Consider the following 26,226-nt stretch of genomic DNA (forward strand, 5'->3'; position numbering starts at 1 on the left):
ACTGGACTACAAAAACGCAAAAATCCGAATTATACTTCTCCCTTCACCCAAATAATGAAGGTGAAAGGAAGTATTTTAAGCCTTAATGGTCATCCCTAAAGGGGGCATTGTCAAACCTGGCAACGCAGCCCGCAAGCCATGTGGCATTGTTTACAACACTTGACCGCAGCGCACGTCTGCAGACAGGCTACGTTAGCTCCACTAGCCAGCGTAATGGACCGTTTTTAACAAGAAAAGGAACAGAAACCAGCTCAAAAACCAGACAGACACAGTAGAGATGTCACGATTACTTGTTTTCACAATTAATCGCGGTATTAAACGCCGCAATTAATTTATCGTAAAGGTTCCTAAATACCGTCACTTCCCAAAAAAGATTATGTCAGAACTATATCGGCAGATGTGTACCAAAATAAAGGTAAATGCTCAGATACTGGTCCATTTAACTAACGTAACATTGAATTGGTAGGAATTTAAATGTTAGCGTGTCATTTGTATTTAAAAAAAAAACCAAATAAATCAAAAAACGATTAAAATAAATGTAAATATTTGGTATAGATGATAATTTATGACCTGAATATTTCAAATGCTTCCCCTGGGGGGTTAATAATTGGTCTTATATTATTAGATACTTTAAATATTTTGTGTAAACAATGAGTAATGTAATTATATTTTGACTATATTTGATTTTACACATTCATAGTGTTGTGAAATTATATTAATTAAGGCATAATAATCGTGATAATCGCAATACCGTGATTATTTCTTTGACAATAATCGTACCAAGAAAATTTGTAATCCTCACATCCCTAACACACAGTGTTGTAACGAATAGTGGATGAGGATGAGGATGAGGAAAATGAGTCTGAGGAAGCAGCAAACAAAAATCAGCACGAAGACACCAGAGAGGGGACGAGCAGGCAAACGGCAGGTGTAATATAGGAAGCATACAAGATGAGCACAGAAAATTTCAAGACAAGTGGACAGACAAACTTTTATTTGTTCTGCATGGCATGAACCCTAACAAACCCTCACTGTGCAACAATTGCAACAACAAACTACAAATACACATTAAAGAGATAGTAGCATTTTTTTTTTAAGTGGGGTTGTATGATCTACAAATAGCTCCTAAATACTTTAATTGCAGTAGAAGACTCTCTGCACTCCTCCCGTTTTTTCCAGCCATTCAAAGTGCAGGAAAAACGCAGTTTTTATTTGGACCTAACCAACTCACGTATCCCTCCGCGCCCGCCGATCAGCAGGTGGTTAGGTCCAAATAAAAACTGCGTTTTTCCTGCACTTTGAAGGGCTGGAAAAAATTATATTATAGCGAACAATGGAACTGTGTATTTTTTTTTCAGGTAAAACCTCTTTTAGGCCGTGAAAATAGGCCGTTTCTTTGGGTCTGTTCACAACACTGTATGTTGTAAATCTCTGGGCAGGGCTATGGGCTGGCGTTGCTAACGGGAGGAGTGCAGAGAGTCTTCTACTGCAATTAAAGTACTTAGGGGCTATTTGTAGATCATACAACCCCACTTTTAAAAAAATGCTACTATCCCTTTAAGAAAGTCAAGGACATGCATGCCCAGCTTCCGCTCATCCCAGTATTAAGGTAAATATGGTCTTAAATGAAAATGTATTGTTTGTGTCATTTCTTTTTTTGTGGGATGTCCAGTTTATATGTAGAAATGCACATTTGCAAAGGTGACTTAGTATGTTGTCGCAAAAGTGGCTCTCCCCTTGATTTTGCACTGCCAATGTGGCTCTTGTGAAAAAAATAGTGAGGATCACTGATACAGGACATTGCGGTGCACTGCAAATGTCAAGGCACAGGTAAGGAGCGCAGAATCCTCCAGTGAGCGTGTGTGAGTGTGTGTGAAGTAACAGAGTCTGGTTGGTGTGTTTTCTGAGAAAAATCCCTCTGGCACATGAGTGAAACACTTGCGCAGGTTCACATCACAGCTGAGCAGAGCACGACATAGTTGAATAGCAGCTTACACTGTGCAGCACCGTGCTGTGCAAACTCACAGCAGGAAAGAATAGAATGAAAAATATGAGCCGTGAACCGAACATCAGCAGTCGCACAACACCAGACCTCATATCACCAACGCTGTGTTTCATGTAAGAACGCTGCAATCTCATGCTTCAGTGTGTGCGTCAGTCTTTTGATATGTGCGTAGAGACACACTCCATTCGTGTGTGTGAGGGACGGCACATGGACATGTCACGATCCAGAGCTCATTAAGAGGCCGTCTACGACTAAATGGTTCCTGTCCGTTTGTGTCAGTTTATGACGGTTACTTTGGGTGCGTGGGAAGGACGAGGATCAGACTGTGAATCTTTCTGTCAGCTGAAAACATCTCAGTCTCTAACAAATGTACTACAGTGTGTGTGTGTGTGTGTTGGTTTAGTTTAGTTTTATTTATTTGCACCATAAAAATCTAGGACAGTTACAAAAACAGAAACAAGAACAGTAAGTGGTTAAAAACCCTATATAAGCTTCTACAAAAAAACCTCCCTGAAAAATACACAAAGATTCAAGAACAATTCAAGAAACTATTGGAAGTCCTGATATATCACATAGTCATTTAGTCTGGATTTGAAATTAATCAGAGATGACAATGATATTTTTGCTATATGAAGATGAGAGTTCCAAAGTGATGGTAAAAGGAAGGATGAAGGTTATCAGTGTGTCTTGTATTGCAAGAAAGTAATGGCAAACAAACACTGCATATCTCCAAAACCAGGCAGGTTTCCAGGATGCCAAGTAGCCTACTCATTTTAAAGGTGTACAGAAATGGCCGTTTGTCCTGTTTGTCGAGCCGAGTTGTCACGAGCTGCAACACGAGTTTACCCGAGTAAGGAAAACGAATTTGATTGGTCGTTATCTAGCGGGCGGGATATTCAAAGCTTGGGGCGAGACCGAGCTCCGTGTGTGTGTGTGTTGTCTCAGATGTTTGATTGACGGATGATGGATCCAATATTAGTGGCTGATGAATCGTGTGCAGGCTGACGTATAATCCGTGCACCTGCATTATCCAATGTGAAAAGAAAATACCACACTTTCATCCTGGATTTAATCAAAAATAGAATTTTGCACAAAGTTTGGCCTACAACGTCTGATAGATGAGTTATTACACTAATTTTATGACCCAGTGTGGGCTTAAATTCAATTTTCTTTTCTGTACAGCTTTAATGTAACAATTGCCGATGAGAACCAGTGTCAAAAAGGAAAAAAGGAAGAAAAAAAAAATCAATCACGGACTTCATGATCGATTACCATGGCAACGAACGAAGCTTCGATTTTTTGGGGTCAACCCTATAAATTTTTGAGAGTTGGTGAGAAGAAGAAGCAGCAGACTGCCCTAAAGCCCTCAAAGCTGACAGAACCACAGAACTATGAGCCTCTAGTGAGGCCAGTCCCATCCAGCTACCCATTAACTCCAATACAACTTAATGTGTTTCATGATTGAAATTTTTTAATCTCATAATTTAGACTTTTATCTCATAATTATGACTTACCTGGGGATATTTATTGTGCCTCTTTCTTTTAGCTCACACGGGTTTCTTAAATATTTCTAGAAACACCAAAATCATATCAACATGTTCATCAATCATTTTGTCACAGTAAACCTAAAAGTAAGACCAGCACCGAGGCAGAAAATCTAACTCTTTCTCACCATTATCGCCTGCCTCTACCTGGGATCTGCCTTTCGTCGTGGTAACACCTCAAGTTACCACAGCAACCTCTGAGCCTCAGGCCAGAGCCACAGCTGAGACCAATTCATTAATCAGGGACTCCTCTGATATCTCTGCTGTTTATCAACTATTTACTCTGCTTTACTATGCCCTGCTTGGTTTAACTCACGTCGCAGACCAACGTTCACTGTCGTTGAGGGTCGGGGATATGTGTCTTTACCTCATGTAGTACAACAAAGTTCAGCGATCTGGCGTCTGGTATGCCCCTGGACTTGTCAGAATTTTTTCTACATTTTTCGCCCAGTGTGACATATCCTACGACATTCCTCTGTAGCCATGTTTGACAGCCATTGTTCCGCCTCCCCGACGACCTCTTAACTCGCACATGGTCGTGACGACAACTAAGGCCGCCCCCAAATAGTCGACCAAGCATTAGTCAACGAAAAAGTCATTAGTTGACCAACATTTCATTGGTGACTTGGTCACAGGAAGAAAAAAAAGGAGAGGGTGAGGGGGCAGCAACTGCTCATACTTGTTGTATATTAGTTGTTTTTTTGTTGTTGTTGTTTTTTTTGGGGGGGGGGTGGAAAAACATGTGAAATGAAATTTTCAGATGTCTTACATGTTTTTAAAGCCAAAATTAAAACAGATAAATCACTGTTTTTCTTGAGAGACTCTCTTTCACAAAAATGCATTTTCTCAGCTTTCTAGAAAAAAAGTGGTCTTTTTGGTGCAACCAGGCTCTATTCAACTTAAGATATATCAAGAATGGAACAAGGTACAAACAAATGTTTTTTTCCTAGTTAAATAGAGAGTCTCCTCTTTCCTTTGAGCTGTTTGGTGTTTTCAGAGTCATAGTACAAAATATTCTCTGGGTCTTGAAATATTACTCAAAATGCCCCAAAGCGCTGGCACATTGCACTGACCATTTTATAAAAGGGCTGGCACAAGTCCAAATCAATATGACTGTACTGTATATGACAGGCTTATTTTTTGATTAGTCGACTAATCATCATAAATGACGACTATTGGTCGACCAAGAAAATCTTTGGTCGGGGGCAGCCCTAACGATGACAGGTCGGGATTCTGGTTGGGGTGAAACTTGTGTGTTGGTCACTCTCATGACAGAAGACACTGCAAGAATTCACAGCAATGTCTGATCTGACATTTAAAAAATCATGTAGTGTAACCCTGGCATAAGTAGGTGAAATCACCATGACAAACTCTGAAGACAGGCTGACACACAGGTGTTTTAAATCAGAACATCTAGGATGTTTGTGGTGTTTATAACCTGCTTCACTGTCAAAGTCCAACACACACACAGTGAGGAAATCTTCCAGTGGCCCATTTTTCTGCATTGTGACAAACTCCACACTCACATATTTTTCTGCTTCTCAGAATCTCAACAATCACTGTCTGAAAGCACTTCCTTGGAAAATCCCTGCAATGCGCAGGAAGTCAGAGGAGCCTGGCGAGCAGTCGTACACACCTCCACTCCACAACATAAAACACTTGAAACCTTATAAATGAAGGTTCTGTGGAAACAGATGACTCTGTAATTATGTTACACAACAGTACAGTTTGGCTGCCTCATCTGTTCGACACAATTACAATGTTTACAAGTCATCACATCAATCATCCATGCTGTGGCTGTCAAACCCCCTTTCCTGTTGTAAACAGGAGAAACTTATAAAAGTAGGGCAAACAAACTGGAGGGTGGTGTGGGCTCTTCCTCATGCTCCACACCTGCTGTCTCAACAAATCTCCTCCAGTGGCTGCTGCAGCTCAAACTGCTCCATACAACCCCGATCCTGCCCACCACGGAACAACACACACGGACAAAATCTATAGGTTTTAATATAGGTTTGAATATATGTGACTTTGTCAAATTGGCCGTTTTCATATATACGAATATATGCTATATGCTATATGGTGCATCTATGCAGCATATATGCATAGATAAACTGCATATAGATTTCATATATGTGCATATATATATCCTATATATCCTCATGAGGATATATGCACATATATGAAACCTATATGCAGTTTATCTGTGCATATATGCTGCATAGATGCACCATATATGTACCATATATATTAGCATATATGCGTATATATGAAAACAGACAGTTTTATGTATGTCACATATATTCAAACCTATATTAAAACCTATAGGTTTTTTCCATGTGGAAAACCCTGCTCTTAAAGAACATTGTTACAAGAGGGAAGGCTGTTGCATGTTCACGCACACAGCAGACAATGGCTACTAGCACCAGGCACAAAATTGAACCCCTAAAAAAGAAAAGACAGGCATCAGTGGGAGAAATTAGTCTCACTACAAGATGCTGAAGCCTGCAAACTTTCACTAAAAGCAGAGAGAGCAAATTACAGCTTTTATGTACCTATGCACTTACACTGCATGTGATGAGCAATGATATAATGACCATGTAGGGCTGAACAGTTTACTGCATTTGCAATAATATAAAACAAAATCTTCTAACAGCAAAGGATGTGATTACACTCCACGCTATGAGAGAATTAACGGAATGTTACGAGTTGTTTTCAAAGTAAATTCATGCAAAACCGCTGATGCATGTTCCCGTCGGGGGCAGTTTTTCATCAAGCAGTCTCTGCATTTACCTCTAAAACAACTCTGTCTCGTAACGTTCCATTATTATCTCATAGCGTGGTGAATGTGCAGGTCACAACTTGTCCACCAGAGAGTTTTGGAGTTGTTGGATTTAGAGAAACTAAGAAATTCCATGAGCCTCCGTAGCGTAGCTCTAAGCAGCTCGCGGCTCTGCTCCGCCGTTCAAAAAACAGCTTGCAATATAGTTACAGGACGTTTTACCACAGATTATGAGCCATGTTTCCCTGTTTTTTGTTGTCGTCTGGTGCTGCTGGTCATTGGTGGTGTCACTGATTACCATGTTACCATGGTAACTTAAACCCATAGCACAAGTATTGTAATCGGTATCAATAAAATGGTGTCTGAACGTCTCTATGAAAAAGCTGCAGTGGTCAGGATCTATCAAAAGTTGGTCTAGGGAGAACTAGCGGACCAGACCAGCTACTGTTGATCAGACTGCTGAACAAGTTCATGGTTCTGATAGAAAGCTGTCAGAACACACAGTGCAGAGCAGAGCAGAGCAGTTGTGTATTTGGCAGCAAAAGGGACCAACACTTATATTAGACAGGTGGTGATGATGTTATGTCTGATCGGTGTCTGCTTCTGGGTCCAAAGCAACATGTTACATCTAAACCATCATATGAACCCAAAGTTATGTAACCTAAGTCGTTCATTAGAGGAAGTACAGTTCACTTATTAAAGGGATAGTTCACCCGAAATTGAAATTTCACTCATTATCTACTCCCCCTCATGTGGACTAAGGGCTGGGAGAAGTTTCAGAGTCCTCCGTGGCTTCTCTGAGTTACAGGGGGTCTCGGCGTAGCAGTGCATGTCCATATAACGGTTGCAAATGGATACCAACTGTCTTTGTAACAAAAAGACACACCAAAAAACATCCACATACCTCCATGCTGCTCGTATGTAATGTCTGTCTTGTATTGAAGCCCCGAAATGCGAAATAAATAAGTCTATATTTCAAGCTTGTTTTGTAGCGGAAGCTTCTTGAAGCTCCTCTTCCCGGTTCGTCAAATTTGGACGAACTGGGAAGAGGACAGACCCTGGTTCATCCAAATTTGACAAACCGGGAAGAGGAGCTTCCGCTACAAAACAAGCTTGAAATATAGACTTATTTAATTTTTTTTGGAACAATTTTGCATTTCGGGGCTTCAATACAAGACGGACATTACATATGAGCAGCATGGAGGTATTTGGATGTTTTTTGGTGTGTCTTTTTGTTACGAAGACAGTTGGTATCCATTTGCAATCCATTTGCAACCGTCATATGCCGAGACCCCCTGTAACTCAGAGAAGCCACGGAGGACTCTGAAACTTCTCCCAGCCCTTAGTCCACATGAGGGTGAGAAATTTCAATTTTGGGTGAACTATCCCTTTAAGAAAATCTCTTGTTCCTGGAATGGGGACACTCTCCAAAGAGGATGATGTAGCCTATCTATCAAATCAGCTCTGATGTCAAACTATGAAGTCAAGTGCCAACAGTTAAAATACCGTTCTGCACTCCTTCCAGCAGCAGTCTGTGAGGTCTTGAGGAACAACAAAGACAAGCGAATGCACGTGCAGACGTTGTGGTGCAGCCACCAGGAACAGGCCTGCTCTGACAGGACCGGAGCGGGAGCCCCAGTCATAAAAATAGGGCAGCAAAGTTTTCTGCAGACGCTCAGAGCCTCAGGGCTGACAAATTCTGTTAGCCTGCATTATGTGGCCCAGAGGATGAATTAAAGCATTGCTAATTCTCCACAAAATATGTGGATATGATACTATTCATAGGCATCAGCTGCGGAGAGAGAGGTATATCACAGCCCATGCGGTTGGAGGGATCTGATTTAAAATCCCTCCATCCTCAGCTGGAGGAGTTTGATTTCATCTCATCAGTGTTACAGCGACTCAAGCAAGAAATCACGTCTATGTGTGGAACATCAGCACCGCGAGGGACTCGAAATATAACAACTAATGCTCTTTCTCATGCTTTCTGTTTATTATTAGGTTTGGCTACAATTTGTGTATTTAATGAGACCGTCACATTCCCCGCTGGAGTATTTCCGCTGCCTTAATGTCCTAGTTTCTCCTCACAGATACATAAACTTCTATCTCATCTTACGTTGAAGTCTGGGATTACTCCGAGCTTCAGCTGCTGCTGCTGCTGCTGCTGCTGCTGCCGGGGTTATGGTTATCTGATGCCACAGAAGAAGTTTTACAAACATGGTTTTAAGATACTATTTATAGAGGTGTGCAGTGGAGAAAGATGGACAGCAACCATGCACACCTACAACATGACTTTGATGATATGACGCTGCCTCTGTACTGCTGTCGTCCTCATGGTGGGGTCACAAGGTTTCAGAGTTCACATAATCCTGATGAGAGCACAAGTCAAGAGACTCAAGTTGAAGGAATGAGGACTTCAAATTTATCTTGGACTTGACTGTTGTGAGATATGACCCTGGTGGCTACTCTTCCCTCGTCTAAATGTGATTTTTCTTTTTTCTTTATCTTATTTTTGCCCTTTTTTGGTCTTTTGTACTCTGTTAATGTATGTAAATTTCTATGGTTAATGTAAAAAATATCTTAGATCTGCTCAAATTGTATTGTCCATACAACTAAAACAAAAACTGTTAAAGGGATAGTTCAACATTGCAAATTGGCCCATTGCCGTAATCCCTGTAGTTTTAGGAGTAGGTTCATTACCTTTAATTGTCGGTGCAAGGCAAGCTATTTTTAGAACGGCAGAGCAGAGCCGCGAGCTGCTCAGAGCAATTTCTTGGTTTCCCTCATCAAACTCATAAAATACACAACCGAACAACTCAACAAGTTGCGACCTGCACATTGACCACACAATGAGATAATGACGGAACGTTACGAGACAGAGTTGTTTTCGAGGTAAATTCGTGCAAAACCGCTAATGCGCGTTCCCATCGGGAGCAGTTTTTCGGCAAGCAGTCTCTGCATTTGCCTTGAAAACATCTCCATCTCGTAACAACTATAGGGATTATGGCAATGGGCCAATTTGCCAAAATGTTAAACTATCCCTTTAAAAAAAAAATATTAACTAGAATTACTGTCTTGGTTGTTTCATGCGTCTCAATATGTCGTACAGTCAGACAACCCTGAACCAATATGTCTCTGGTTCCGACTGTAAAAACTGCTCTAACAAATACATATTACTTTTACTGAAAATGACTACTTTGATGGATTAAAACACTCTGGACCAATCTCCACGCTGGAATTTCTCGTCTAACATGACCAGGCAGCAAAAAGTGCATTCCCCTCCCTTAAAACCAACAAACAAAATGAAATGCAACAGTTGTATATACTCAGTGACTCCCACATCAGCAGGAAAACATCTTTTATAAGGATTTGGCACAAACACTATTTGGCCTCCAATAGACAACAAAACATCATTTATGTTACCACTAGAGGACTTTGTCTTTTAAGCATAAACACAGGTCTGAACCAATGACTTACACGCTTGTTTTTCCTGAGAGGATAGTGTCCAAATGTTGTAGCACTTGGACGATTGATATACTGAGGGGGAGTGACCAATATAAAGTGTCTCAGTAAGGTCAAAGCATATGAGTCACATAATTGTCATTCTCATCAAACCATTCAGTGACCCCTTGCAACGTGTGGATGAGGACATGGTCACCCTGTTCCTCCACTCAGATTTCAAGTCATACACTATTGAAGGTATATAGCAAATACAGACACAGAGTAAAGGAAAACATATGCGCCAAAAAATTGCTCAATTTAATCAAGCAGCAGATATAGAGAAACTTTTTGTTTCCTCCAGGCTTCACAAACCTGACCAGGCCTAACGCCATTTAGATTTCAAATAAATGGCCAGCTTATCCTCAATTAGCCCATTTGGGAATTTGGTGGTTGCACGTTAATATTCAAACTTACAAACTTTAACAAAGGGATTTTTTTCTTAAATCAAACAGATCATAATGATCTTGAGGTAAAATTAGTTCATTAACACCATAACACAGGACTCTAGCCAAAGGATTTCTAAAAATCCAAACCAATAAACTAGACTACACAGATTCAAACTTTGGGGGTGAGGTCGGTCTCTGAACATGATATGACCACTGCGGAAAACCCTTCACATGGTGGGATTTTGACATTTTCATTTTTTGATATTTCCATAAACTAGACGTTTTTAGCCATTCAAAACTGTTTGAATAACTGAGATAGCCCTTTCAGATCAAAAGTTATGGGCATTTTAATCTATTATGACCAAAAAACTGAGAAGTGAGAAAAATGGCTTTAAATAGAACGTTGCTGTTTTAACCCTCTAAAGACGAGTGTTTTACAAAACATTAAACAGCTTCTGAACCGTTTATGATAGAGATGAGCTGTAAACTGTATCTGAATCGTGTGATTTTCTGCTTTCCGATGGTTCTTGAATGGTGCCTCTATGACAAGAAGGGACCGTATAGGGTACGGGAACAGACGCTAAACCTAGCATAGCATCGATGCTAAACCGAACGTAGCATTAATGCTAAACAGAACGTAGCATCTGCGCTAAACCGAACTCATCATCGGCACTTGCACATGTTTTACAAAACATCAACAACATATTATAACTTCCGAACCGTTTATGATAAAGATCAGCTGTAAAAAAGCATCTGAATCGCTGTGTCACTCCAAACTGGGTTCAGGTGCATTCTCTAAAATGGATTAACTGACTCCGCTTCACTGTCACAAAGACTGATAGAGGAAATCATAATCGTTCACCCCTCACAGACAACTGTCACAACTCTCAGCGTATAGTTTCTGACTGAACTTAACTCCACTCTGATTGCACAACTTGCACGTAATTGCTTGAGCATTGACACTAGTATCCATAGGCTATACTATGATCCTCTGAGCTGACGGATGAGAACTCTTTGTTGGCAGAACTCCAAACACTGTCTGGCAACCACCAGGCACTGCTCATCACACGGGTAACACCATCCCTACCGGGAAGATGGTGGGACTTGGAGACGGTTCAGAAGGAAGGAAGGGTCAATGCAGTCAAATGTGACCCGTTCTATCAAAATGAGTCGGATGTCGCAACGTTCTATTTTTAGATAATCAGCTGATAACGTGCAAAATAAAAAAAAACAGTCCAGATAATTGAGAAAAGGCACGTAAACTTAAACCCTCTGAAAATGAGCGCTGCTTCGGTGCAAAACATGAAATATCTTCTGAACCGTTCATGATAGAGACGAGCTATAAACTGCATCTGAATCGCGGGATTCTCCGCTTTCCGACGGTCATTGAATGTTGCCTCTACGACGAGCAGGGACGGGTACAGAAACAGATGCTAAACCGAGTAGCATCGACGCTAACAGAGCGTAGCATCGATGCCAAACCGAACGTAGCATCGATGCTAAACCGAACGTAGCAACGATGCTAAACCGAACGTAGCAATCGACACAACGCTTGCACATGTTTTACAAAACGTCAACAAAACATGACAACTTCTGAACCGTTTATGATAGAGACGAGCTGTAAAAAGCATCTGAATTGTGAGATTCCCTGCTTTCTGAGGGTCATTGAATGGTACCTCTATGACAACAAGGGACCGTATAGGGTGCGTGTAATCACGTGGTACAGTCACTGGCAAAAACTTTAACTGCAATTTTCTCAGGTTTTAGAACTGAATAAGAGAGTGAAAGATCGTAATTCAAATGGCCACATCTCAAAAACCATCAAATGTATGACTTTGACTAGGGTGTCATTTTAAAGCTTATTTTCTAATCTTTCCATTGATATCAAAATCTCAACTTTGAAATTTGGGTCACTGTGACTCATTTTGATGGATCGGGTCACAAATAAAGACAAGTCCTTGATGAAAACCTGCTCCAGAGTGCACATGACCTGAGACCTGGGCAATAAATGGGACCATGTTGGTTTAGCACAAAGTCTGTGACTGTCCTTGAGTAACTCAGCAAATACCCAGACCTAAACCCCCAGGGATCATTTGTGGAGAAGCCTGAAGATGGCATTTTCTTTATCCAATCTGACAGGGCTGTGAGGAAGAATGGGATAAATTGCCCTAATGCAGGTGTGCAAATCTTGTAGAGACTTGCCCAAGAAAAGTCTCAACGCTGCTGCCAAAGGGGGTTCTACAAAGCGTTGAATTAAAACGGCTCTGAATATTTTTGTAAATGGCAGATTTGACTTTTTGAGTAAGTAGACTTATTATTGGGTTATTGTGTCAAAATCTAAATGTGAAAATAAGCTCTGAACACTTTCTGAAGCCACTTGTATGCAAATATGTCCAGATCAGTGACAGCACAGGCCAATTATTCCCATCAGTTCCAACTAATTTTGGAAGTGTACTGAGGTTTTTCTTCTTCTTTTTTTAAGTAGAAGGGCACCAGTAATTATGGCCACATCTGTATCTTACTTTGCTCAGCTGCATGAACAGATGCACTGGTCCTTGCTGGAGGCAGTAATACAATGCAATCTGTCCACTGCTGCTATTGCTCCTCTGATACAAATATGAGAACACTTCATCCACACCAGGACCAGGTATCAGCAGGCTTTGCTTGGCTTGAGCCTCGGCCAAACACATGCTGTTGATTTAACAGCTCCAATAAAACTGACTACCAGTGCCACTGTGCAATCATGACAAATGAACAGTGTGTGTGTTTGTGTGTGTGCCAGGGCAGTACAGCTGCGCCAGGCAGTTTGAAATTCATAATCGGACATTAATTCAAATTTGCGTGAAAAATAAAAAATATTGGCACAGTAACGATCCGTCTGAACTCAAGATTTCAAGAATCTAAGTGAACGAGGCCACGTTCATTTGTTTGCTTTTAGACTGACCTACTGCAAGTCCTTTTAACCCCATCACTGAACTAGGCTGATTAACACAAATGGAGGAGGACGTCAGTCTGCAAAACAGGCCAAGTCCAATACTTAAAGGGGACATATTATGGAAATATCACTTTCTGAAGGCTCTTTATTTGGGTGTTTGTCTTGCCTTCTGGCCCCAAAATGTGAGAATTGACAAGCAAAACGGTATGGTGCAGGCTCCCTAGGTTAAAATCCATGTGGTTTTATAAGCTGTTCCCTCAGTTGTCTTCCAGTGATGTAACTAGGTTTTGAATTTGCATAACCCCACCCCTACCTGGTAGCAGTAGAAGGGGCGGGGCAAGCAGTGGTTCATTTGCATTTAAAGGGACAGACACTGAAAGCCGCCGTTCTGAACAGGGCTGTTTAGAGAGGATGAAAAGAGCTGTGATGTTTGATCCTTGGGGGATTTTGACCAAAGCATGTTACAGACATGTCTTTAAGACACCTGGGAACTATTTTAATTTGTGGGAAGGGGGCAGAATATGTCTCCTTTAAGTTTTTGAGAAGCAGTGTTCAAAATTATAGGGTTCTTCAACATAGACATGCAGCAAAATGATGATGACTAAGTCACCAGCTGTTTCTAATCCATTAGATGGTGGCAGGCCTCAACTACAACAATCACAGACTAATTGAGTAAATTGATGAATACAATAATTCAACTGGTATTTGCTTTGTCCCTGATCTGTGAAGCACCGTGGCCCACACTCACTATTCAGAGATCCTGTCAAGCAAGAAACAGAACTTTTTGGAACTTCCTGATTGATTGATTGATTGATTGATTGATTGATTGATTGATTGATTGATTGATTGATTGATTGATTGATTGATTGATTGATTGATTGATTGATTGATTGATTGATTGATTGATTGGGTACACAGCAGCGGCTGGCACAATCAACACACAAGATAGAACACAGTCATAATAAATAGATAGGAAAACATCATGAATACATCTCTCCTTAAATCAGTTTGAAATAAAGCATTACTAATAACATCCTTCCGTATATTTTCATGGGCAAATATCACTTAAGATGAAGTGGTTCTGTTAATAAGTGTCACTGCCATGAGGGTAAACACAACTCAGATGCATGGCAGGTATCTTCTTTTTCTTTTTTATGTTAATTTCTACAAGATTAAAGGGATAGTTCACCCAAAATTGAAATTTCACTCATTATCTACTCACCCTCATGTCGACTAAGAGCTGTGAGAATTTTCAGAGTCCTCCGTTCCTTCTCTGAGTTACGGGGGGGTCCGTGCAGCAGTATTTGTCCATATAATGGTTGTGAATGGATACCAACGTTCTTCGTAACAAAAAGACACACCAAAAAACATCCAAATACCTCCATACTGCTCGTCTGTAATGTCCCTCTTGTATTGAAGCCCCGACATGAGAAATTGTTCCAAAAAAAATTAAATAAGTCTATATTTTAAGCTTGTTTTTTTTGGTGTGTCTTTTTGGACAAAGACAGTTGGTATCCATTCACAACCATTATATGGACAAATACTGCTGCACGGACCCCCCCCGTAACTCAGAGAAGGAACGGAGGACTCTGAAAATTCTCACAGCTCTTAGTCGAAAGATGTATCATGTAGATGTATACTTGTGTGCCATGTACTAAACCTCGCAAACCCCCAAAAATTCTGATATTAGACCTACAGCTAAACGTGGGGCTGTCAGACCGATATCTTAAGGTTTAAAAAAGAAAATCAGATTATCAAAATACTGCAACGGGGCCTGTTTTGGCCCCGGGTCACCAGTCGCCAATCACTGCTCCTTAAAACAATAACAAATGTGAGGGCCGGCCCCTGCTAGCTTGACAGAGGCAGCGGAGGCACCAGAAACAAGAGAAGCAACGCCAACTGTACAATCTCATCTGACTGCCAACACATTTATCCTCAGCACTCTGCCAGGGGCTCAGAATCAAGGCCATCGCCGCTACGATAGCCAGATTCATAGTGCAGAATATACATGTATCGTGTTTGAATTAGTTCAAATGAATTTCGTGCCACTTCGGATTCCTCCGAACTTGATTTTTTGAAAAAGTGACAGCCCTGGAGTGCGCTGAGCCCGTCTGGCTGACTGACATGCAGGGGAAAGGACGGCGGCTGTGACTGGATAGAGTTTCATTTAACCTGGACCATATGGAGATAAGTTTCACGCAAGCGAGCCATAATACGTTTGTGGCGAGGTGTGTTTGTGTATGGGAGAGACCGTCTTTTCCCACTTAAGGAGTCGCCCGGGCTGACCTAGTTAGCTTTTCAATGGCTGAACATCACATTTAAAAATGTTTTCTTTTCAACATAATAACATCCAGCAGCTGTCTGCAGAGGAGGAATGAGAATCAACAAAATGGCAATAAAAAGGTCAAAAGTCTATGGTGGCTGGCAGCCAGTAACAACTTTACTCTGAGTTTAAAGGCATCTGGGCTGCTCACTGTGCACTGCCCTGACACACCAATGTGTGTGTGTGTGTGTGAAGTCTGGACAAATACAGACAGCCTGATCACACTGCTAGTCAGACTTGGAGATCAAACACACACAGTAAAGCATGTGCACGTGGCAGAGAGGCTACCAGCTTTTTTTTTCTGAGCTTGGAAACTGTGGCAAACCAATATCTGACACACACTGTGTGTGGCTGATGACATTTCTTGGAGCCCGTTATGGAGCCTTCATGTTTCAGAGACCGAGTCCCAGGACAGACTTCAGAGTGTCCCCGGTGAACTCTGAAGACATCTGTCCATCCAGGAGCTTATACACTGCTGGAGCCAATCCCAGCGGACGCAGGGTGAGGGCAGGACAGGTCGCCTGTCCATCAGAGCCGACATATAAGAGACAAACACACTCACATTCACACCTACAGGCTATTTACAATTGCCAATTAACCCCGTAGTGTGCATGTGTTTGGACTGTGGGAGGAACCCACACAGGAACAGGGAGAACAATCACACTCCACAAAGAAAGTCAAATCTCTTTCATTATTTAGTTAAAGGGATAGTTCACCCAAAATTCAAATTTCACTCATTATCTACTCACCCTCATGTCGACTAAGAGCTGTGAGAATTTTCAGAGTCCTCCGTGCCTTCTCTGAGTTACGGGGGGGCCCGCGCAGCAGTATTTGACCATATAATGGTTGTGAATGGATACCAACTTTCTTCGTCCAAAAAGACACACCAAAAAACATCCAAATACCTCCATACTGCTGGTCTGTAATGTCCGTCTTGTATTGAAGCCCCGACATGAGAAATTGTTCCGCCGTTCAGTGCAAATCACGCGAGATTTGCACGGACACAGGAAGAGCAGTGAACTGAGACACTGGGAGCTTCCGCTACTAACAAGCTTAAAATATAGACTTATTTAATTATTTTCAGAACAATTTCTCATGTCGGGGCTTCAATACAAGAGGGACATTACAGATGAGCTGTGTGGAGTTATTTGGATGTTTTTTGATGTGTCTTTTTGGACAAAGAAAGTTGGTATCCATTGACAACCATTATATGGACAAATACTGCTGCACGGCACGGATAACTCTGAAAATTCTCACAGCTCTTAGTCGACATGAGGGTGAGTAGATATTGAGTGAAATTAGAATTTTGGGTGAACTATCCCTTTAAAGCAAATTAGTCAAGTTAAACTATCTATGTGTCTCTGTCCCACAGGATCCATCCATGGTTGCAGACAGAAACATACTAGTCACTGCACTGTTACATATATTTATGTTGTAATGCTTTTTTAGATGCAACCTGGGTCACAGTTCTCATCAAATATAATAGGTTGTATTCAGCCTTTAAAATGAGATATGTATCATTTCCCATTGAGATAACGTTGTAGAACCTGTTGACTCGTCTCTACCACCGTCTGATCATCTGACTCTGGATTTTTGATGCCGACGCTGATATTTGATATCAAAACGCAAAACAACTGCTTTTTATTACGACCTCTTAAGTTTGATTTACAGTGACCCAGAAACACAGTGAGGACGTTTAACCAGTGTAAAAAAAATAAACTTGTCAGTGCTCTCTGGTGGACAAATTATGTAACTAAAGACACTTTTTTTTTTCTCTCTAAATGATCTCTAACATACATTTGCCATTCGTCTCCCGGCCGGCAGCTCATGTTTTTTGTCACAGCCGACGTATTCGCTGCCAACACATCAATAACGTCAGCTGTCATGCGTCATTCATTCTTTACCGGCACCGAATATAGTGGGGTTATTATTGCAAAATACTACAACAATAAGACACACGTTTATCTGAATTATCTTGTAAAAAAAATGAATCCCACAATGCAAACCATAAAAAGACTCTGTGACGTTAATCGCAGCTGAAAAAGAGTCAAGAAAACAAACTGTTGACAGCGGTGTGATGACTCATGGGACTCTTGAGTTGTAGAAAACACAGAGCAGCTTTTTCACTGAGCTCTCACATTTTACAACTGGCATCAGTCCTGGTTGACGTTGTGTCTTGCCTCATTTCCCAATAGGTGCAAACAGAGCATTAGCTACACAATAGTGCACTATACACACACTGTAAGTATGTGATTCATTCAGTTATTACACAGCTTCAGAATGGGACACCAGCTAATTTGACTGAGGACACTCTCTGTCCCCCTGGACAGGTTCAGCTGCCAGTGCTGCTTTTTTTTTCTTTTCTTTTTTTTCCATATACTGTAAAGCCACCATGTGACTCACGCTGTCTGTACACAGCAGAACAATAATCTTGTCATTCATTGTAGGTTAGCCCAATGCTTAAACTGTCACTGAGGATATATAGGGGGGGAAATAAAGGAGCAGAGTCTGCTTTAAGAGCTGGCCTCGGGTCTGTTTCTGCAGAAGAGAGTCCAGACCAGGACTGAGGCTGGACCCCTATACCTCCACACTCACTTTACATAAGAGCATTATCAAATGCCTTTAGCTAATAGAACCTGGTTTCCTTTATTTACTTTCTGTGATCTTCAAAAGCTCCAAACAAGACCCTGATCATACGCTGAGCACCACAGCTGGAGAATCTGAACTCAGTCACATTACAAGCTTTTTTTCCCTGAGCATTGAAACAATGATTAGACTGTGACCTCTTCTTAAAGCAACTGGTAGATTGTTGAAATGTTTAAATACTCCACGTGCATCACTGACCACAGTTATTTCTCTTTGGAAGCATCTACAATAAAGTTGTGTGAGTTTGGCTGGATAGTGTGACTGAAGAGTTTAAGTGCACTGACTGATAAGACAGGTACTTGAGCAGGGACTGTGTGTGTGTGTATGTGTGTGTGCAGACCAGGCTGCTGTAATCCAACCTGCCTTTTTCAGTGCATGAAATGGAATATGGTCCCGAGCTCAGCTGCTCGAATACAATGACATGAAACCTATCAACAGTCCAAGAAATGAAGATGGATTTACCAGACCGCCACAGGTGCTCACTGATGCCAGAGAGTCCGTGTGGTTGATGATGGAGCCAGAGTAGAAGCAGAGCTGCTCCGTGGACAAGCGCCGGACCGCCGCGCTCTGCTCCCCGCCATGCCGGTCCTCCACCGAGAAGCCCTGGGACAGAAACCTGCTGTCCCACGTCAGGTTCAAATACAGGTCCTGTCCAAAAGCTGGCAGCGTTAGAATGATGTTATCCGGGTCAGAGTGTCCTCCACCTCCTCCTCCTCCTCCTCCTCCTCCTGCTCCCCCGGCGATGTCCAGGGAGCGCTGACCGCGGCGCCGGACGGTGTGGTCCGCGGACAGGTGCGCCTCCTGCCCGGACAGCAGCCTGGGAACCACTTCATCCGTCTCCAGCTCAGACTGGACTGTGGAGGACAAAAAAAAGACAAGTTCCCCTCCATCAAATGGGCAAATATAGAAATAACAGCTCCTCCTTGACCTGCTGCTGCTGCCTTCTGCAACCCGGCCGGCGGAACCGCACCGTCTGCCCGCCGCTGCTGCAGCCACGTTCAACTTCACAGCTCAGCTCAACTAGTGCTTTGCAAAAACTTTGCAGCCTGTGACTATTAGAAACAGTGTGCGAGTCATTACTGAACTGATCACTCTTTATGATCGCTGTCTGTCTGTCGGAGCGGAGGGGAATCTATCTATCTAGGAAGCAAACGGGGGGAGGGAAACACCGTCTACTTCCTATAGAGCTCCCACTTTGGTTAAAGCTTTGCCTCACTGGAGGAAACCGCTCCGCTACAGTTGACCTGGCCTATATCTAAGAGAAACAGACACAACACACACAGAGAGAGAGCCCCGTGCCTAGAGCGCTTCAAGTCAGTACTTACCAGTCAACCCGATGCAAAGGAGAGACACGAGCAGATGGATGACATGATGGCCGGGATGCATGGTACAGCGAAGCGGGGCAGAAGAAGATGATGAAGAGGTGCGCGGCTTTTTGTAGGTGCGGGGGGACAGGAGCGTTTAGCACAGACTGGGGCTGCGCAATTTTTCCTAAAGTTGCAGTAATTAAAGCTGGAGCGACTTGGTAGCTGGAGGACACGCCTCTACAGCTGAGCTCCGCCCCCAGCGGCGGCGGATTGGCCGGGTTCAATCCTGACCGACATATCCCCCGTGCGCTCATTGGTCAGCGGAGACGTCCGTCGGTGCCGGGGGTTGAAACCCTACACGTGGTTTCGAGTGGAGGAAAAAAAAAAGAAAAACTGCAGAGAGCTGGCTTTTAAGTAGTGTGTGTGTGTGTGTGTGTGTGTGTGTGTGTGTGTGTGTGTGTGTGTGTGTGTGTGTGTGTGTGTGTGTGTGTGTGTGTGTGTGTGTGTGTGTGTGTGTGTGTGTGTGTGTGTGTGTGTGTTAATTTGAAAAAAGTTGTGTAGATTTGGGGGTTAGTGATGAGGTCAAGGTTTAAGTACACTGCAAAAACTCAAATATCTTACCAAGAATATCTGTCTTATTTCTAGTCAAAATGTCATTTCTACTCAAAACAAATCTTATTATACTTACAATAACACTCATCACATTAAAAGTAGCTTGTTTTTAGACACTTTTTGCTTCTTTCAAGCATATTTTCACTTGAAATAAGTAGAAAAATCTGTTAACGTGGAGCAAGTTTTTCTTCCTTATTACAAGCACAAAAAACTTGCTTTCACTGGCAGATTTTTCTACTTATTTCAAGTGAAAATTTGTTTAAAATTTAAATTTAAAAAGTGAAAATGATCTAAGAAACAAGTTAATTTTTAGGTGATGAGTCTTATTTTAAGTGGAAAGAGATTAGTTTTGACTAGAAATGAGACATTTTGACAATAAATAAGTCATAAATTCTTGAAAAGATTTTGAGTTTTTGCAGTGTAAAGTTTGAGTTAGGCCAAATGAGTTCCCCAAATATTACTTTAACAGTGCATGTGTGTGCATTTATAGTGAGGAGGAAAAAAGTGTTTCCCCTGCAGAGTGAGGACATTGTGAGAAAGTGAGGACATTTCTGATTGACATAGAGACTGTGGCTCGGGGGCACCTCGGTGGCTCACCTGGCAGAGTGCATACCACATGGGCTTAGTCCTGACCGCAGCGGTCAGGGGTTTGAATCTGACCTGTGGCCCTTTGCTGCCCTGTCACCCCTCCCCTCTCCTTACTTACTTACTTTCATGTCTCACTCCTGTCCCATCAAAATAAAGGCATGAATGCCCTAAAAAATGACTCAGCGAGAACCGGTCTCATCCACTTGACTACATTTTCATTATAATAAAGGAGGAACAGACTGGCAGATCTTCTTTGACTTTTGTGATAACCCACATGAATTGACAGACACGGACCCTATCACATCCTATGTAATGTTCTGTGAAAGTAACATAATCCGTACAAAAATAGTTAGAATATATCCGAATAATAAGTTATGGGTACTTATTATTACTTAGTATTACTCCTGTTTTTTCCTTTGCTGAGGGTTTCCCTGCACAGCAGCTTCTCTGAATAAGGCAGGTCTTAGACCTACAATTGTAAAGTTGATTCGTACTGTGGTGTGCTTTTATGAAATGATGTACTTGAATGGGTGATGTGTGAAGTACAGTTATTGCTGTAGGCTATTTTATACTTTCTATCCTTGAAATGTTTTTTATTGTGTCACTATGTGTTCTGTTGTTGTGAGACATGTCTATGGTGAAACCAAAGAGGAATTTCCACTCAGTGGAATGTGCAATCTAACCTGCAACTTATACAAAATAAAGCAGCACGTGTTGCACTTATGTGTGGAATAAGGTCGAATATTTGTCAAATGCATGCCAGTCTTGGTTGGCATAGATTGTCATATAATGATGGTATTTCTTAGAAATATTATAACAACTAAAATGCCATTCTTTTTGTATAGAAAATGATCTTTTAGTTCAAACATACATAATTATTCAACTCAACATGCTGCTGGAGGTTATTTTATTTTACCCAGGCACTCTCTCAAGGTACAGTATTATATAGAGCTATGAAGGAGTGGAATGCCCTTATACAACAAAGAAATATGGTTAGTTTTAAAATGAAACTAAGAGATTATTATTTCGATCGTAATTTTGACCATTAGTCGCCTATATCTGTAAATTGGGTCTTGGCATCCTTGTTGTGTAGTGATTGAATCATGTAGGAGCTGGTAATGTGTGTTAAGTGTTCGTCTTGGATGTTTTGTTTTGTATGTGTATGTATTAAAGCAGAAGTAAGCGATCCGGTCGTTTTGGCTAATGCTGCGTTCCAGGCAGGCTTTTGAAACCGTAAATTACAGCTTCAAGTCACAACTTACGATTTTGTAGCGTTCCAGGCAACCTACTCATGTTTTTCCGACCTGTTTTACCTGTGAAAGTCACTATAACGGCCACTCGTAACTTCCGACCCGTGAAGTCGTACCAGATCAAACTGGTACGACTTCACAGGTCGGAAAAACACGAGTTACGAGTTTCCTTGAACGCACCATAACAGTCCTCGTCCCTACGTCACCACATTCACGGCGTCCCTTGGCTGCACACACAGCCCTGCATGCCGTTCTCTCTCCTCATTGGATAAAAACTGTAGGATACGATAAATGTTTTCTCCTCGGCTCAGAGCAGAGCAGAGGGACTGAGAGACCCGTGTTTCAGTCCAAACACTCTATGTAAGTGATTGCTGTCGGAAGATATAACTATTTAAGACTTATATTAAAGGGATAGTTCACCCTAGAATGATATTTCGCTCATTATCTACTCACCCTCATGTTGACTAAGGGCTGGAAGAATGTTTAGAGTCCACCGTCCCTTCTCTGAGTTACAGGGGGTCTTGGCGTAGCAGTGCATTTCAATGCAACGGTTGCAAAGGGACACCAGAGCTCTTCGTAAAAAAACACACACAAAAAAACATCCAAATACCTCCATGATGCTCGTATGTAATGTCCGTCTTGTGCTGAAGCCCCAAATTGCGTAATTGTCCCGAAAAAAATTAAATAAGTCTATATTTTAAGCTTGTTTGTAGCGGAAGCTTCTCGAAGCTCCTCTTCCTGGTCCGTCCAAATCTCGCGTGATTTACGCCAGCGTCAGTGCGGTTACTGCGAATCACGCTAGATTTGGACGGACCAGGAAGAGGAGCTTCGAGAAGCTTCCGCTACAAACAAGCTTAAAATATAGACTTATTTAATTTTTTTCGGGACAATTACGCAATTTGGGGCTTCAGCACAAGACAAGACGGACATTACATACGAGCAGCATGGAGGTATTTGGATGTTTTTTTGTGTGTGTTTTTTTACGAAGAGCTCTGGTGTCCCTTTGCAACCGTTGCATTGAAATGCACTGCTACGCCGAGACCCCCTGTAACTCAGAGAAGGGATGGTGGACCCTGAAAATTCTTCCAGCCCTTAGTCAACATGAGGGTGAGTAGATAATGAGCGAAATATCATTCTAGGGTGAACTATCCCTTTAACACAAATATATCACTTACTTCTGCTTTAAGTTATGTGTTTTCTGTATGTCTTTTTGTTTTCATGTATTAAGTATATGTGTTGTGTGTTAATGGTTTGTATTTGTCATTTATTGAGATGAAAAGACCCCAGGAAGAATAGCTGCTGCGTGGCAAAAGCGAATGGGGATCTAAATAAACAAAACAAAACCTACATCCAGAGTAGACTAACACACGAAATGCATAAATACTTGAGCAATCACGTATACTGAGCATGTGTTTGAGCCGGTGTAAACAGGAAGCAGCTCCTCTCACAGCAGCTGATTAGCTGGACTGGGATCAGCAAAGAAATGCAGAGTTAGAAGACAGAATCTGCAGCAGAGCAGCTGCAGCAAAGACGACAAAGACAGTATGGCTAATGCTTTGATTTCATTATCATGTTGTTTTCACCACAGGTGGCTGTGGCTGATCAGAGCCAATCAGAGAGAGAGTGTGGGTGTCACACCCTCAAAGTCTCATTCTAACTGGGTCACCCAGAGCAGTGTGGATGGAGGGGGGACAGAGCAAGAGGGACAAGTTATACAATGGAAACGTGGTCTTGGTGTCAGGGTTGAGGACAGGGTTAGGCGTTAGCTTGTGATGGTTGAGGTTAGGATGTAATGTATCAGGTCAGTGGGTCTTCATAATGATGGAAGTGGAAGTTTACCTCTGCATGTGAGGAATGCAAAAGTTCTGTTAATGTGAACAGTTAAGCAAGTGGAATTTATTTTTTTATTTAACCTTTATTTAACCAGGCGAGCAAATTAAGAAGAAAATTCTTATTTTCAAGTGCAGTAAGATGAAATGATCTCCAAAAGGCATAAAGTTACAGATGACACATCCCCTTTACATTTTAAACAATATTTTTTTTCTTTCATCTTTTACATTTCAAAATGACCAATAATTAAAAAAAAAAAAAAAGAGCCACCCTGCATAGTAGGGACATACCATAGTTAGTACCTATCCTCTTCATCCTGTGTCCAGAACCCCTCCTGTACTGATGGGAGCCTGCCTGCTGGCTGCTGCCACTGCTGCTTGAGGGAGCAGGGGCTGATTGTCCCAGTCAGTCAGAGTTTACAGGGGCTCGTCAAATATTAGATTCCCGGCAAAGCTAGAGAGACAGGGCAAAAATTGTTGTTGTTGTTTTCGTTCGTTTTTTTTTGTTGTTGTTGTCCAATCTGTAGAAATCTTTCATGTAATGATGAAAATGGCAATAACAGTTTTACATTGTCAGGCCAACCCTAATGTGCTGCACATACCGTATAGACTGTGTAAAAAAGGCTGCACCTATGTCTAATTCAGAAGTCGGAATCTCCTAGTTGAAAACTCTTTCGAGACGCACCAGGCCAGAGGGCACAAAAACAATTTTAAAAAGAAGCATTTTAAAATAATGAAACAGATTATTTAAAATTGAAGAAAAATAACAACATGACTTTACTGTGTTCCACAGCATCAGTAGGTCATCTGTAACTGTAAGTAAATATTGTATATTTCATAATGTTTTAATGTATTTGGCATTCAAAATGCATTTTAATAGATGTCACTGGTAAACAATGACATCAGACAACTTCTCGGAGAAAAGTCTGGGTAGGTTTTTTTCTCTGACTTTCCAGAGTGGGAACTCCAACATGAGGTGGAGTTCAATTGCACTTTTGCAAGTAGGTCGGAAAAACCAGAGTTCTGAGTTGTCTCGAACGCAGCATTAATGTCTGAGTAGTTTTAGTCTGTGTTGTCCCTTCACCTCATGCTATTTTGTCTTTGTTTCTTTGAGTCACACCTTACCTAGTCCCAAAACACAAAAAACTAAAACATTTTTCATTGTCTTCAGTGTAAGTAATGGTTTGTGTTATATAGGTCTAAAGACAGCATGTTCCAATTTCAGGGAAAATGACACATTACAAGCAAAAAACAGTTTCACTCCCAGCTCACACCTTACAATGATGCATGTTACAATTTATTTTATTTTTTTTTAATTATTTTTAATCTACAGTCCAATCAAACAGGAAGCTTTCTAATGGTAGCAGTTTATCTTCACTAAGAAAGTAAATACCACCAGTTTCAGGAGTACCAGCTGGGCCAGTGAGACTCTACAAGGTCCAAACCAGGTGTAGGGAACCAGGGCAACCTGAGGAGAAGTGGGCTATGTTACAATTCTGGAGGAACTGGACCCACAGTGAAGTGATTTATTAACTTATGGGGCACACAAAAGAACACACTGGCAGGAACACAAAGGCAACACTGAGCAACAATGGGCAATGGGAAAAGACTGAGGTAAAATACATGAGGGAGAAATGAGACACAGGTGGGACGATCAAACACAGGTGAGACACATGAGGTAATCACGAGAAGACAAAACAGGGGGAACTTCAAAATAAAACAGGATATAACTATACCAGGCATTCATTGGACAAGAGCGGATGGTAATATAAAGAACTGATGGAGTGCTGCTTCAGTCCATCAGTGAAAGCAGTTCTATGCAAAGGAGATGGGACCTCTGGATACTTCAGACCCAACGTCTAGAATAACAAGAACGCTTGGAAAGTTCATTAACTTAAACACACTTGACGAAATCTGCCTTATATTTGCCTCATTTCAAATTTGAAACTTTGTTTTACCTTAATTTGGGTACATATGAGTGAATTAATGACTGTGGAAAAATGAAACTCCACTAATGTTGCGTTCATAACAACTCGGAGGTCGGAATTCCCAACTCGGAAATTTCCGACTTCCGACATCATTGCGTTCACGCTGCAGGAACTCGGAAGAAAAAAAACATGGATACCTGAAGGAAGTTTGGCATATTGTGGCTCATAGCTGAATACGAAAAATAAATGCAGCAGTAAATTGTGTTTATTTTGGAGGAGAGGAGACGCCGCAGATGAGTGCACATATAATGTTACAGCCTTGATAACAGTTAAACGTTACTATTTCCGTCATATACGAGGACCACAATTTCACACCATACAACAATCACAGCTTAATATAAACGTATTTCATATAGGCTACTGCAATAATACACAAATATGCATTAAAACCTCAACATATAACTTCAAATGTCTAAATTCTAACCGTTTAAGACGAGGGCTGCCATGTTTTGATGCTGTCGTGACGTCGTAAGTCGGAAAGTTGGAGCTCTGATATGATACCTGAGTTTCCGACCTGTAATTTCCAAGTTTGA

General features: G+C 41.6%; 1 protein-coding gene across 1 annotated transcript in view; it reads right to left on the reverse strand.

Moving 5' to 3' along the window:
• The window catches only part of adamts17 (ADAM metallopeptidase with thrombospondin type 1 motif, 17), a gene marked incomplete at both ends in the record, with an annotated part of 178,466 nt that extends 158,961 nt beyond the window's left edge, over positions 1 to 19,505 (reverse strand). Inside the window, 2 exons of the mRNA XM_083993041.1 lie at positions 18,582 to 18,973; positions 19,445 to 19,505. Coding sequence (XP_083849167.1) covers positions 18,582 to 18,973; positions 19,445 to 19,505 — 453 coding nt within the window. The remainder of the gene's footprint in view (positions 1 to 18,581; positions 18,974 to 19,444) is intronic.
• Between the last annotated feature and the right edge of the window lie 6,721 nt (positions 19,506 to 26,226).

The sequence above is a fragment of the Trachurus trachurus genome (genome assembly GCF_905171665.1).
Source record: "Trachurus trachurus genome assembly, chromosome: 3".
In the NCBI taxonomy this organism is placed as follows: Eukaryota; Metazoa; Chordata; class Actinopteri; order Carangiformes; family Carangidae; genus Trachurus; species Trachurus trachurus.